This window comes from Corythoichthys intestinalis, chromosome 11, assembly GCF_030265065.1.
Source record: "Corythoichthys intestinalis isolate RoL2023-P3 chromosome 11, ASM3026506v1, whole genome shotgun sequence".
NCBI lineage: Eukaryota > Metazoa > Chordata > Actinopteri > Syngnathiformes > Syngnathidae > Corythoichthys > Corythoichthys intestinalis.
Genome location: NC_080405.1, coordinates 46,664,408 through 46,680,614, shown reverse-complemented (window position 1 = coordinate 46,680,614; position 16,207 = coordinate 46,664,408). Strand labels below are relative to the sequence as shown.

The 16,207-nt window shown below is 37.0% G+C and overlaps 1 protein-coding gene across 4 annotated transcripts in view; it reads left to right on the top strand.

Annotated features, from left to right (window-relative positions):
- Positions 1–16,207, top strand: part of ldb2a (LIM domain binding 2a) — a 205,154-nt gene that overhangs the window by 131,010 nt on the left and 57,937 nt on the right. For all 4 annotated transcript variants that reach the window (XM_057849581.1, XM_057849580.1, XM_057849579.1 and 1 more), the window contains exon 4: positions 3,027–3,149. In XM_057849581.1, the coding sequence (XP_057705564.1) occupies positions 3,027–3,149 (123 nt within the window). The remainder of the gene's footprint in view (positions 1–3,026; positions 3,150–16,207) is intronic.

Sequence of the window (16,207 nt, the reverse complement as noted above, 5' to 3'; positions counted from 1 at the left end):
TCAGTCGCACACTCAAAACAAATAATTAATAAAAGCTGAAAAACATTATAAACAGGGTTCCTTTTTCCTTCAATTCATAATGATGTGAATTGGAAGTCTAGCGCCCTTAATGGCAGCCAATGAGTTAACATAGACACTATTTTAGTGGAAAATTTAAGTAGCAACCTGTTGGTTCCTTATTAAACAGTGACATCTTTCTAAAATGACACTTTTATTCTTGGCGGGATTATATCGATTACGTATTCTGATACAATCTATCGCTATATTTCACCATTACTGGTGCACGATAATTATTGGTCCGATAATTATCGGTCCAATAATAGGAATTATGACGTCATCCCGATAAATCCAATAATATTATTAATATGACCAATAATATGTACTGTGCTGGTTTTACAGTTTACACACTAGTATGGGAAAGCATTTGACCATTTTCAGGGCATTGCTCCCACTTGCTGGTCAGAATAATTCACTGCATCTATTTTTTGTTACAGGAGTTTGGTTCACATTACAAGCTCATTCACATGCACATTGCGGTGCCTAGCGGTAGCATTGACAATCGTGAATGCTTTCTGTTACGTTTCCGCCTCGGAAATATATATGTCTGTTAGTATTTTATGTCTACTGTAACATATGGCTGTGCAACATGTGTTTACCTCTGTGGTGAAGGGTCATATGTACAGAACTTAATAAGTTGTTGTGTTATAGAAGCCAGCCAGTGCTTTAGTTGCTCAAGCTAGTGTGCTATGCTATACATATAATAGTTGTGTATATAAATGTATTGTGCAGTGTTGTATATTGAGTATTGAATATGTGTATTTTTCTGTTGTACTTTCACAATATTAAGATGAGTGTCTTCCCATAAAAGCAAGAAAATACCAAGCCTTGTGGTTTATGGAAGTACTCTCATTTTTAGCTGGCTGTCGGGCAGTGCAGAAGTGAAACGCACTGTTTTGTTCATGTCATTATGAAAAATCTGGGCAAATCTATGTTGAATCCACCACTATTTTTTTTTTTTTTTTCTGAAACCTCCAGGTGTTCAAAAACTCAGGTTATACATTTAAAAAATTATATCTATTATCGCTTATCAATATCGGTATCGGCTTTGAGGAGCAGGAAGTTATCGATATCTGTATCAGTTTCAAAAAATGGCTATCGTGCACCCCTAGTCACTGTATTGATATACAGTGAAGAAAATGAGTATTTGAACACCCTGCTATTTTGCAAGTTAACCCACTTAAAAATCATGGAGTCTGAAATTTTCATCGTATGTGCATGTTCACTGTGAGAGAGATAATCTAAAAAGAAAATCCAGAAATCACAATGTATGATTTTTTTAACTATTTGTGTGATACAGCTGCAAATAAGTATCTGAACACCTGGATGTTAATATTTGGTACAGTAGCATTTGTTTGTAATTACAGAGGTCATACGTTTCCTGTAGTTTTCAGGTTTGAACACACTGCAGGAGGGATCTTGGCCCACCCATCAGTCAGGTTTCTGGGCTTTCGCTGAGAAATACTGAGTTTGAGCTCCCTCCAAAAGTTTTCTATTGGGTTTAGGTCTGGAGACCTAGGCCATGCTAGAACCTTGTTATGCTTCTTACGGAGCCACTCCTTTGTTTTCCTGGCTGTGTTCGTCAGGTCATTGTCATGTTGGAAGACCCAGGCACGACTCATCTCAATGGTCTGTTTGAAAGAAGGAGTTTGTTCCCCAAAATCTCACAATACAGGGCCCCATTCATCCTCTCTTTAACACAGTGCACTCGTCCAACACACCAAAACACCCCCAAAGCATGATGCTACCACCCCCATGTTTCACAGTAGGGATGGTGTTCTTGACTCATCATTCTTTTTCAACAAACATGGTTAGTGGAATTATGAGCAAAAAGTTCTATTTTACTCTCATCTGACCACAAAACTTGGTCCCATGATTCCTCTGCATCATGTAAATGGTCATAGGCAAACTTAAGACATGTGGTGGTGTAAGCATGGGGACCTTCCGTGCCATGCATGATTTGAACACTCTAGTGTATTACCAACAGTAACCTTGGAAAGTGTGGTCCCAGCTCTTTTCAGGTCATTGACCAGCTCCTGTCGTGTAGTTCGGGGCTGATTCCTCACCTTTCTTCGGATCATAGAGACCCAACGAGGTGATACTATACATTGGGCTCCACTCCGATTGAGTTTGTTCGAGATTGCCGTCATGTTTAGCTTTTTCCTTTTTCTAATGATTGCTCCAAAAGTGGACCTTTTTTCACCGGGCTGCTCGGCAATTGCTCCATAGCCCTTTCCAGCCTTGTGGAGGTGAACAATTTTTTCTCTGGTGTCTTGGGACAGCTCTTTAGTGTTGACCATGTTACAACTTTGAGTCTTATTGATTGTATGGGGTGGACAGGTGTGTTTATCCTGCCATTGACCTCAAACAAGTGCATCTGATTTAGGATAATACGTGGAGTTGGACTTTTAATGGGCGGACTAACAGGTCTTTCAGGGTCAGAATTCCAACTGATAGGTGTTCAAATACTTATTTGCGGCTGTATTTCACAAATAAATTGTGTTTTTTTTTTTAATCATGCATTGGGATTTCTGGATTTTTCTTTTTAGATTATCTCTCTCACAGTGGAAATGCAGCTACGATGAAAATTTCAGACTTCTCCATGGTTTCTAAGTGAGCGAACTTGAAAAATAGTGGGTGTTCAAATACTTATTGTCTTCACTGTATTGTCACATGATATATTGGGTGAGAGAGTTTTTTGGGTAAATGTTGGGGACCCCTAAAACACAGATTTTCTCTAGTTTTCACACATCTACTAAAAAAATTGTAGCAATTTTGGGCATTTTTCTTAGCAGCTAAAGTACATGCTCTATTGGGATTCAATGTGGGAACTGACTTTGCCTGGAAGCTAACACTCCTCCACTGATTTTTAACTTAATAGTTCTAATATTCTTATTTATTAATTTAGTATCTATTATATCTGTTGTGCTTTAGTCAGATAAATCTAACAAGTGATGATTTGGCGGCAGGTTTGCACGGAAGGCCGTCTGATCGTGGAGTTTGCCTTCGACGATCTGATGAGGATCAAGACGTGGCACTTTACCATCCGGCAGTACCGAGAGCTCATCCCCCGCAGTATATTGGCCATGCATGTGAGTACTCTGTGACCACGCTGTGACTCTTAGCACACAAACATGCACACAAACCAGAATTACAGGGACATCAACGCAGAAAGACTTGTTTGATGGAGAGGTTGAATAATAATAATCAGCTTAACGGCAGTAAGTGACATTCTGTCAACTGTCTAGACATGCAAGCTGCGACAAAGAACAAAAAAAAAAAATGCAATTATTAACCACAATGACAAAGTCGGAGACTTTTCAGAATAAGCAATTTTGTCTAATTGTTAAAAAGATGATTTAGAAACTAGGGATGGAAATTAATTAATTAATTTATTAATTTCCCCGCAGCCTAGTCTCAGATTTTATTTGCGGCTAGGCGACTAGAGTATAAGCAAGAAAACTCGTAATTTAATACACATATTAAAGCAACACTAGGTAACTTTTGAACCTCCATAAAATATTTTAATCACATTTGTGCTAATACATATGTCGACTAAAGGCGTGCGAAATTTCCGATTCTTATATTATTCGCGATTCGGCCGTGGAAGATTCGAGAACGATTCACAAATATCCAAATTCCAATTATTGAATTATACCAGGTAAAGCGGAAGTAAAACACAGTCAGCACGGTCTTTGGGACGCAATGAGGAACGGACCGAGAGTAAATATCCTGTTCAACTCATGCCGCTAGATTAAAAAAAAAAAAAATCATACCTGACAGCCGCTACAAACAACGCCCAGTTGCTAGTTGCTACAAATATACGGCTACAGTAGATATTAGGGTTGTTCCGATCATGTTTTTTTGCTCCCGATCCGGTCCCGATCGTTTTAGTTTAAGTATCTGCCGATCCCGATGTTTCCCGATCCGATTGCTTTCTTTTTTTTGCTCCCGATTCAATTTCAATCATTCCTGATAATTTTTCCCGATCATATACATTTTGGCAATGCATTTGGAAAAAATGAATGAAACTCGGACGAATATATACATTCAACATACAGTACATAAGTACTGTATTTGTTTATTATGACAATAAATGCTCAAGATGGCATTTACATTATTAACATTCTTTCTGTGAGAGGGATCCACGGATAGAAAGACTTGTGACTTTGTATATTGTGACTAAATATTGCCATCTAGTGTATTTGTTGAGCTTTCAGTAAATGATACTGCAGCCATGCCCAAATGCATGATGGGAAGTGGAACCACGACTGTGCGTAGTGCTACTAATTGATATATCTTCTCTGCATTGGGAAATAACTTAGGGTGTTAAGAAAAAGATCAATTGCTACCTTGCTTCCCCACATTGCTCCCCATGATATTTCTAATCGTAAAGAGAGGGATTGTAAGGCTTTAGCCAATTAAAAAACGGCTCCAAAGGCTGCCAAAATTCACTCTATTCATTTTACACTGCCTTTTATCTCTCTAAGTAAAACGGCGTCATTACAGATTGAGCGCGACAATGCGTGACTAGGTCGTGCAGCGCATGCATTAATTGCGTTAAATATTTTAACGTGATACATTTTTTAAAAAATTAATCACCGCCATTATTGGGATAAATTTGATAACCCTACCTTAAGCCTAAACTAAAGACTCTGGATGAGTGTAACATACAGTATTATTTCTGTAACATTAAATACAATTAGAAAACGATTTAATTAAAATATATATATATTAAAAAAAGGCACGGCCGATATTTTTTTTGCCGATTCCGATACTTAGAAAATGACGTTATCGGACCCGATTGATCGGCATCCCGATCGGTCATCTCTAGTAGATATCATATATATGTAGAACTAGATGCAAAATGACAGACGATGTCGGTGTTAAAACTTGTATTATTGAACAGAGATGCGCAATGACAGACTTTCCGGCGTAAGTAAACAGCCGCCATCTTAAAGCAGTAGACCTTTCTAGAAGGCTCTTGTTCAGGTATGAAAATCTCTCACCTTTCGGCGAAATTCGCCGTTTTGAAGTCAAAAAGGGCGACCTACATGAATTGCGTAGATCCGAGGAGAAATTCTTTTTGGGAGGATGGGGGGGGGAACGGGAGGTTTTATTTAATTATTATTCTTATTATTATTATTATTATCATCATGTGATTGACTTAGTACGTAAACTGAGCACTTAAGAACACAGTCAGCAAATCCTTCTAGATGCTTCGCTGACGAGAACCAATCATCGGCCCAAGCTGCGTTCCATTATTCCAAACGCGCGCACTCCTTACTGTACATGGAGTGCTCGGAGAGCCTTTGGTTGCATTGCAAAGCTGCGAAAACAAAAAGCAGGCCTTATCCACACCGGGGCAGACCAGAGCGCACCATACACACTTGCCTGTATTTGCCAGCAGATTGAATTTGGTGAGTAATGGTTTCAATCGTTTTCACATTTTGCGATATAAAAAAGTTACTGCCATTCGTTGCTGGTTGCGTTGAACACTGCCAGAGCTAGCCAAATCTCCCATGAAAAAAATAGCTCCCGTTAAATTGGCGTCAAGCTTGTGTATTTAGCGGTAATATAAATGAAGAAACACACTGTTGAGTCAAATTAAGCGGCATGCTCTCGGATGGAGGGGGCGCCTGACATCGCTCCCGTCGTCCGCCGGAGACGCGTTATTTCGGCTTGGATTTGAGTTGACGGCCGGTGTCGGCACAACACCGGCCCGACGAGTGCTGGGAATGAGTCCTGCTTCTTAAAGCTTTTCAGAAATACAGGGATCCCTCGTTTTTCACGGTTAATGGGGACCAGAACCCGCCACATTTTTTTTGTGCGTGTTCAATGCATTTATTCAGATTTTACATTGGAAAAAAGATACATATATATAAGACATGTTTTTTCACTTTATTCACCAAAGTATCATTTATAAATGGTTTTCAAGCACTTCAAAATGTAAGAATTATGATAAGTTTTAAACATGTTACTGCCCCACCGAATTATTTTTAAACAAGAATAAAGTAGTAAGAAAATGCTTGGCTTTATTAAATGCTTCATAGTGAGTCTACTCAAACCCTCTCAGGCTTTGGTAAACAGTGATTGACACATGTGCAAAGTTTTTCTTTATATATATATATATATGTTTTTGTTTGAAGCAACTTATTTGATTGAATAATAAAGACACAAATGTCCTAGCCAAAATGTGGCCCAAACGCAAAACAACATTACTTCAATGGAAAAATTTGTTTCAATCAAGAAAAATAGTTTTCAAATGCTTTTTTTGTCTCAAATTTATTTTTGCAATCAAAAACAATTTTTTTTGATTGAAGTGACTTTTTGGGGATTAAAAGTATATACTGTATTTTGATTGAAGCAACTTTGTTTTTGATAGAAGTAACTTTGTTTTTTGATTGAATAATAAAAACACAAATATACCTCCATCGTTATTGAGAGAGAGAAAGAAATTAAGAAAGCTTTAAAACTAAAAGCCACCGGGGAGTCTGTTTTTTTGTTTTTTTAAATATTTATATTTAATTTCATAGACATGCGTCGTAGGGAAGAGAGATTGAGGGATAAAAAAAGGAGTTAGATGAGGCTGCTAAATGCAGTGGATACCTCATCAGCTGGGTGAATAGCAGACCTGGTAAGAACAAGTTTGCAAGGATAGTTGGGTATTAAATACAATTATAAACACAATTACAATGTTATTTTTCTATAAGATTTTTATGTCATTGCTTTATTAATCATTAGGTGCTAGAGTTGTTAAGTATGGACAATAATGAAATAATAGTTTTAAGAAAACTGTGCTGTTGGTGGCTCAGTGACCATCTGATGTGGTTTGTTCTCAGATGAACAAGTTGAGGAAGGAAGTTTTGATGCTGAGGTTGAAGGAAGAAAAGAGGCAGACTGACTGAGTCACAGCCAGAAAGTGTTGATGACAGTTTTGATTTCTATTCACTGTTGCCCCCTCCCAATTAAAGTATGTCACAGTTGCAGCCAATTATTATCTGAAGCTGGTTAAAATTGAAGTTATGTTGTTTTAAGGTGTATTAAATACTTGTCCATGTGCCCCTTTTGATCTACGAGCACCCGCCCCTCCACCGGTCTCTGTATGGCCCTGCTGAAACATAGTGTGGGTCGACAGAGCTCAATATTTTGTTGGGGTGTACATACAGTGTACTGGAACATATTTCCTCCACACCCTTCTCACGTTTTTAACCCCTGACCCATTTTCATGCCTGGTTGTTGCAAACCTAATTAACTTTTTATCTAAAATATTCCTACATCGGCAGAATCTTTTCTTGAATCTATCTTTAAATGATGAAATAGTTTTAAAACTTTGACAAAAGTAGACAGAAGGGAAATTATGGAATAACAGGAGCAATTTTAACAACTGTAACAGTTGATTCACAACATTAATTGAATGTAGTTTAAAGTTGCTGATACAGAATGGGCACTGGAGTTTTTTATTTACTGTTATTTTTGTACATTTGTTTACTGTTATATGTTAACTTGATACTGAAATAGTAGTTTGGTTTAGCCTGAGAGGATTTTTGAACAATTTTGGAATTAATGTACAAAACATAAAAAAAAAATAATAATAAATAAATAAATAAAGGAGTGTCAAGACACAGCTGTGAATGGCCACAGCCAGATTTTTGGGGGATTTTATGGGTGATACATGGGTCGCGATGCAGAAATCGCAGACATCAAGGAGTGGTTGAGATTGTCTTTTTCATATATTTACCCTTTTAAACATTTGTTTTCAATTTTTCTTAGTTTGAACCGATTATTTATCATCTAACGCATCGGAGAAAATGCGACAGTAACAAAAAAAAAAACAATTCAGCGATAGTTATGAGGTAGATATCCGTGACTTTTTTTACAGAAGCCATTTTTTTCATTGTGACATAATTTGTTTAAAACTTTAAAATATGTGAGTGAATAATTTTTTAAAGTTTTTTTTTTTTTCTGTTAAACTAAATATGAGACATCAATTAATGATTCTAAGCTAAAAATGACAGACATTTTGAATAATAAATATAATTAATTTCCTTAGTTTTATGGCTGGTTGAAATAAAAGGGGTTGCGCGACGTCTGTAAACGGGGGTTTTCAGGGTAAAACGGACAAATTAAAAATAGTTCGGAGGCTTAATGCGCCATGAATCTGCTATGGCAACATACAGACATATTGTTCTATCAAATACAACAGTTGTTTTGGCTTAAAATACAGTTTCTTTTAAAGAGGAGTGCAAGACCAGAAACTGCTTTTTCAGTCTTGTCTGTGTTTTCCGCTGTATATTGACGAAGTACAATGCTACTATGTTAGCGAATGAGGCTAGAAGCCGCCTGGTGTAAACAGAGCTTTTGTGGCTAAAATTCTTGTGAATAAATGCTTAAATCCCCGATTTCTTAATACATATGGACGTAAAACAGTCTCGATTCTTGGATAAAAGTAAACTATGAGGCTAGACTGTTACGAAAATTAGCCGCCTCCATGTGTAAACAAAGAAGAAAATTCCTGTGAATAAATGCTTCAATCACGCATGCATGGTACGAAAAATATAATATTTACCTTGAATCCTCGAACAAATCACTCCTGAGACAATCCTTCCTGTTTGTATGCGTTACAGCTTTCGTAGTTAAATCCAATCGTACGTAAATCCAAGCTTAAATCCGACATGAGCGTGTGCCGTCTTTGGCTATTACTAAATGAAGCTCGACTCCCTCTGATAAGGCGTCGTGCAAAGAATAACGAAGTGACACGTCATTAGTAATGATGTCTATGTGCTGGTTTTATGTAACCCTATGATTTTGTCCCTATGTTGTTTGGTACCTGTCCTAAAACGTTTGTCCCCATGCAGACAGTGCTTTAATGTTGTAGCTGACTTTTTCTTGATGGCATTTGTCTCAATACTTTTGTTGATGTTTTGTTTCCTTCTGTAGGTTGCACGTGTCCCAATACTTTTCCTTATATGTTCTAGCTGGCTTGTCTCAAAACGTATGTCCGTATGCTGCATTTTGTCTATGATGTCCGCATGCGAGCGCGTGTGTGTGCGAGCGAGGCATCTCTTGGCCCAATCTTCATGTGAATTTTACCTCGCCGATAAATTGGCCCCTCTGGGTGCTGTCTCGCTAATTCCTGAAGAGGTGCATTGTGGGTGCTGTGTGTTTTTGTGAGAAGGGGTGTGTGTATGTGTGTGGATAATGTGCAGTGTTCACTCTTTTTGATGGCTGCGCTCTCTAATGAAGGCACACACATACGCGCGCATGCACATACTGGGAAATAAGAGAGTCCAAAACTCAAGAGATGTCGGATTTTTCGACGTTATTCTGCTTATTTAACAAGAAAGCCATCGCATTAATCATATGACAACCTAAATTAATCATTATTGTTGTTGTGAAAAGCGTTGCACTGATACCGATTACGACGCACCAGGTAGTGTTGTGGTATTGGCCTATGCCGATCCTGTACCAATACCAGTTTATTTTTTAATTATCTAGGGCTGCAGCTATCGAATATTTTGGTAGTCGATTAATCGATGGACTAGTTAGTTCGAATAATCGAGTAATCGGGTAAGGAACATGAAAAATTAAAATACCTGAGCTGAGCCTCAAACGGTATAGATTTTTTTAAATGAGGATCTATGTACAGCAAAAGAACAATTGGCTAACTTACAAAGAAAAAGTCCGCTAGCTTAAATGCTATAAAATACTAAAGTTTTTTTTTTTTTTTTTTTTTTTTTTTTCCAGTGCTCTTAACAATTGGTTCAGACACATATTCCCACAAAAAACGGCTAAATGTACCTATAAACTAAATTATGAGTGTATTAAAAAACATTAGCTCAAACAAAACCTTTGTTTATGTTGGTCTTAACAGGGAGCAGTTGGATTCAGCCATGTGAAAAGAGGCAGACCAGAGAGCAGTGTATCCGACCAAATCAATAAAACTAAATGCAAACACTTTCAAAATAAACCATTACAACGCCACTTTAACTAAACGAATACTCGAAGCAGCAAAATTTAATTTGAATATTTTTTTCTTATCGAGTACTCGAGGTAATCAATTAATCGTTGCAGCACTAAAATTATCTTATTTTATTACTAAATTACGGCATACTCACATAATTGCTATCATGGCTTGGTCAGGCACGGCTTACCTAATTGACAGCACTAGACCAAAGACTTCAAAACTCTGTTGACCTGACAATTCGTGATTCTTTGCATCACGCCTTACCATAGGGGGCTGAGCTTCATTTAGTAATTGTCATTCGAAGACAGTACACGCTCATGTCCAAGACTGATTTAACCTTGGATTTTTGAAGAAGTACGAAAGCTGTACCACTTACAAACAGGAAGGATTGACGTCCATATCTATGTGGCCGCTAGCCTCAGCCACTAACAGAGTAGCATTGTACTTCGACATATTTACGTAGCATAAACGCTAAATGCACTTTTTTTTTTTTTTTTTTGCTTCTAACCCTATATTGCCAAATGTATCACATTTGATACACCTAAAATTTCATGATTTTGAGACATTCAGAATTTTGACATTTCTTTTTGGGGAAAAAAAAAAAGATGGATGCAAGTCAACACATGCATCTTCAGGTTCCATGAGAAAAAAAAAACAGGTGTTAGCAAGGGTAATATTACAGCGCTTATTACACGTATGCACTTTGACTTTTCTTTTTACAAATTTGAAAAAAAGGTTTCATTAAGACCTTATTTTTCAGATTTTGCGATTCTCTGATAATTGCAGGCATTAAAGGGTTAACCAGGAATTGAGACTGTTTTACGTCCATATCTATGAAGAATTTGGGGATTCAAGCAATTTAAGCATTTATTCACAATAATTTTCACCAGAAAACCTCTGTTTACATCAGGTGGCTGCTATAGCCTCATTCACTACAACTATATATTTGCATAAAATGAATGCTAACTGCAGTTTCTTTGCTTTTAACCAAGAATTGAGACTGTTTTACGTCCATATCTATGAAGAATTTGGGGATTCAAGCAATTTTAGCATTTATTCACAATAATTTTCACCGGAAAAGCTCTGTTCACGTCAGCGGCTGCTAGCCTCATTCACTACAACTATATAACTAACTATACAACAGTATGACAATAAAGGGCTATTCTATTCTATAATAAGTTGTGATTGAATATAGAATTTATTAATAATCTATTTATAATTGATTCTGCATGTTTTCCTCAAGTATTAAGTTCCTGATGTGAAAATTTAGTGATTTATTAGCTGTTGAAAAAAAAATTAAGTTGCTATTTTGGGCAAATACTTATATGATATGTTAAATATTGCTACTGATCCTGAAAATATAGGTGATTATCTCTGCTTTTTGTGGTTTTTGTGTATCTAGTGTAAAATCAGAGAATTTCTTCTGAGAAATTCTTTATAGATATGGAAATAAAACAGTCTCGATTCTTGATTAAAAGCAAAAAAAAAAAAAAAAACGGGCAGTTGGCATTTATTTTACCTAAATATGTCGAATGTACTGCTGGTCTTTAAATCATTGTGGCAACGCATTGTCACCACAAAGCTTTTTATGTTCAAATTCTTGTGAATAAATGCCTAAATCCATGAATTCTTTATAGATATGTACAAAAAAGAGTCTTGATTCTATGTTAAAAGAGCAAAGAACCAGGCAGTTAGCATTTATTTTACGTAAATATGTCGAATGTGCTGCTAGTCTTTGAGTCATTGTGGCGCCGCCTTGTCACCACAAAGAGCTTTTTACGTTGAAATTCTTGTGAATAAATGCTTAAATCCCTGAACTCTTTATAGATATGGACATCAAACAGTCTTGATTCTATGTTAAAAGAGCAAAGAACCAGGCAGTTAGCATTTATTTTACGTAAATATTGCGAACTATGATGTCAATGCCGTAGCGGCTGATTTTTCCCATTGATTTCTTTTTCACAACGTTTCAAAATGCATGCATGCTACGAAAAATATAATAATTACCTTAAATCCTCGAACAAATCACTCCTGAGACAATCCTTCCTGTTTGTATGTGGTACAGCTTTTGTACTTTTTCAACCTAAATCAGGCGTTAGATCGCTGCGTGTGTGTTTGAGAATAACTCCTCTTGATGTGGGCAGGCCCCCTACTTGAAAGCATGGCGCAGTGTATGATGGGTGTGACCTGTCAATTTAATTATGAAGTCCATGAATAAATATCGGCAGAAACAGATTACGCTACAAAAGCTCTTTATTAGGCTTGTTGTTAACACTTGTGTATGTTTTGATTTGGCGTTAGTAGATTGTTCTTATTGGAGATGCGTGTGTGGCAGGGTTTTTTTTAAACATGGGGTTTTGATAGTTGCCGTCATATTATCGGGAACAAAGCACCGTATGCCAGAACAGCGTTCTGGCCACTTTCACCCCTGATACTAGTGATACTTATTAAAGTTCACAGCAGAAAGGTGATTAGACTTCTGTCCTCTCGGAAAAGGGCGAACTGGCGGCCATCTTGTGTACAGCGACCAGCGGTTGGAAACTACATCGGCACGTTATTTCATTCAACTCCCAATATCAATGACTTGATTTTAGTGCCTAATCGGTGCAACACGAGTTGTGAAGGTCGCAGTTGTCTTAAATAACTGGCCAGAGGAGTCACTTTAAAAAGTAAATAAATAAATAAAAATAACTCTATGGATTATAGCTGCCCGGTGACTCATCCACTTCTGGTTGAGAAAAAGCAAATGATGCCTATAATCACATTTTACAATGTACCTTATATTCTGCGGGAGTATCTAAAGCTGTTAAGTGATCACTGTTTAGTGGCGTGGGAATGTTCAGTTGCCATAAAGTCAAATAAATCATCACCTAAGTAAGTTTTAGTGGGCTCTGTTGAATTTTAAAAATGCAAATATACTAAGAACAAAGTAAGAATATGAATACATAATGCACCCATGAAAGATGAAAACTTAATCAGCAATTTTTGGTGATTTTACATAATATTACTGCATCCAAATGACCTTAAAATTCATTGAATGCCAGCCCTGATAGATAAGATGGACTTTTGACTTCTTTAGTCGTTAATGACTGTGAATTAGTATGAAATATGAGTGATGTCTGGTTCCTTTCAAGTCTTATTGGTGGCTGGAGTGTCACAAAGCAGGCTTGCTGCAATTGTACACATTTTATTTGAAAGCACAGTTCCATCTGGTGGGTCAGAGCCCCACTTGGCCTCAGTGCAAGTAGACTGTAACAGCTACACATCACGTTTTCCACTTGGATGGGGCAATTTCTGGGTCAACATTACATTATTATCTGTGGTTCTGATCCCAGATGTTTACATAAAAAAAGTATATATGTTTTCAAAATATGTTTCACATATTGTTTGTTAGACCATTACAAGCACATTTTAAAATATCTGTTTATTCACGTTATATTGTGAATTTAAATACCTTCCAGACAGTGTTGTTTTCGACAGCGCTTTTAATTTTTGTCTTAGTCTTTTGGATGGAATAGTCATAGTCAGAGGTGGGTAATAACTAGAGCTGGGAATCTTTGAGCACCTAACGATTCGATTACGATTGCGATTCAGAGGCTCTGATTCGATTATAAACTGATTATTGATGCACCCCACCACACTTTTAATGTTTTGTACACTACTTCCAAAATTGTTCAAAAATCCTCTCAGGCTAAACCAAACTATTTTAGTATCAAGTTAACAGTTAAAAACAGTAAATAAAATACTCAAGTCCCCATTCTGTATCAAAAGCTTTAAACTACGTTTAATTAATTTAATGTTGTGAATCAACCGTTAAAGTTGCTAAAATTGTTCCCGTTATTCCATAATTTCCCATCCATCTACTTCCGACATGTCAAAGTTTTAAAACTGTTTCATCATTTAAAGATAGATTAAAGTCAAGATTTTGCAGATTTAGGTATATTTTAGATAAAAAGTAATTAGGTTCGCTACAACAGAGCCTTCTACAGAAGTCTACTGCTTTAAGATGGCGGCAAGTCTGTCATTTTGCATCTAGTTCTTTGTATATGTTCCAACACTGTCATTCCTGTCATTTCACATCTAGTTCTACAATATGTGATCTCTACCATAGCCATATGTTGCCGTATGTTTGTAGCAACTAGCAACCGGTCGCTGTTTGTAGCGGCTGTCGGCCGCAGCCAGGTATGATTTTATTTTTGTTTTTTTTATCTAGCGGCATGAGTTGAACAAGATATGTACTCTCGGTCAGTTCCTCATTTCGTCCCGAAGACCGCGGCGTCTCAAAGACGACTGTGTTTTATTCCCGCTTCACCAATTCAATAATCGGAAATTGGATGTTTATGAATCGATCTCGAATCTTCCACGGCCGAATCGCGAATAATCTATGAATCGGAAATTTCGCAAGACTCCAGTAATAACGCGTTACATATACTCATTACATTTACTTGAGTACCTTTTTGAGAAAAATTTACTTCTCAGAGTAGTTTTGCTAAACCATACTTTTTACTGGAGTAGATTTGTGGAGAAAAAACGCTATTCTTACGCCGCTACTTTAGGCTACACAAGAGTCGTTACATTTTTCGATTTATTATTTTTTTGCCAGCGATGCCAAGCGTAGCTCTACCATTTTCACCATTGAGACGTCGCAACAATAATCACATGACTCCATTACACCAATTTGACGCAAGCTTGCCGTTCTATGATCACTCCAGCCTGTTCAATCACGTGCCGCTTTAAAGCACCACAAAAAAGTGAAGTATTTGATATAGAGCGCTGCCCTCAACATGAATCGAAAGCGCGGATTTAAACCTCTCTCCCGGTTTTTATTTGGAACCGATTGACCACGGAAAACCGGATATTTGATCCTTTTAATTTCATAATAGTAACTATGAAGGGAGTATTCACTATTCAAGCTAGGAACTATTTTTTCCACTGGAGGGAACTCGTACTCTTTGGACGAATAATGCTTCATTTCTGTCTTTTTTTTTGTATCTCTGTCATGGGTTGTTGTACAGTATCATTATAACAACAGTTCATATAGGTAAGTTTGTGCTGAGAGAAAAAAAATAACATTGTTAAAAAAAATGCAGTTTCTAACAATGTTACCCATTACTTGAGTATTCTTTTCACTGGATACTTTTTTTACTTGTACTTTGGTACATTTTTTGGAATACTATCTTTACTTGAGAAATATTATTTTGAAGTAACGCTACTCTTACTTGAGTAAATTTTTTGGGTATTGTACCCACCTCTGGTATTAGTCAAATTTTACTCATTTCAAAATGTGTTCGTCTTCATCTAGTTTTAGTCGACAGTTATTCAAAATGTTGTCGTTTGTAAAATTCAAAAGTTTTAGTCCACAAATAAAGTTTCCAACAATTTCGAATAAATGTACATAGAAGAGCACATATTGTAGCTTCTACAAGGACAACACAAACTTCGTGATTACGATACACACGCAGCAGGAGAAGCAGCGCATTATTTTCAATTAAACCCACCTAGAAACCACGAACTGTATAGGAAAAAAACTTTTAAGAGGATGCTCGCCATACTTAATTTGATGCTAACGCGAATGCAATGCTAACACGACGAGTTACATTTAATGTGTAAAGATCACTCAGTCAGCACAGACCTTTAAAGGCTAAAGCAATATTACATATTGTCTTGCCAAGATAAGAAAACAAATGTTACCATGTGTTTTCAAACGCGCAGGATGGAGGCAGCCTAGCTTGAAATACAACCTAAACTCTTCTGAGGCTGAGGTGCAGCACAGCTCACATGAGCGACACGAACTCCACGTACAATATGAAAATGTTACACATTGTGAACATATGACAGAAACTATATCGCATTTTCGCTCGTCGTCGTCTCGTTAGACAAAAACTGGCATTTTTCTCAGTATGTTCCAGTCTCCTAAGCCAAGTATGTATTTAGCTCAACATCATCACGTAATTGTCACGACAAAACTTTGTTTGTTGACGAAATATTTTCGTTATAGTCTTTTTCGACAAAAACAACACTGCTCTTAGATTGACATAAGATGCTTATTGTTGCAGAAGAAGAAGCTTTTCGGGGTCCACATCCCCACATGACCTAGACACAGAGAGGGGTACGCACGAATTTAGTTACTCTGTCTATTTGTCTTGCATTTATTAAAAGTAAGCAATGAAAACTGGTGTCAAA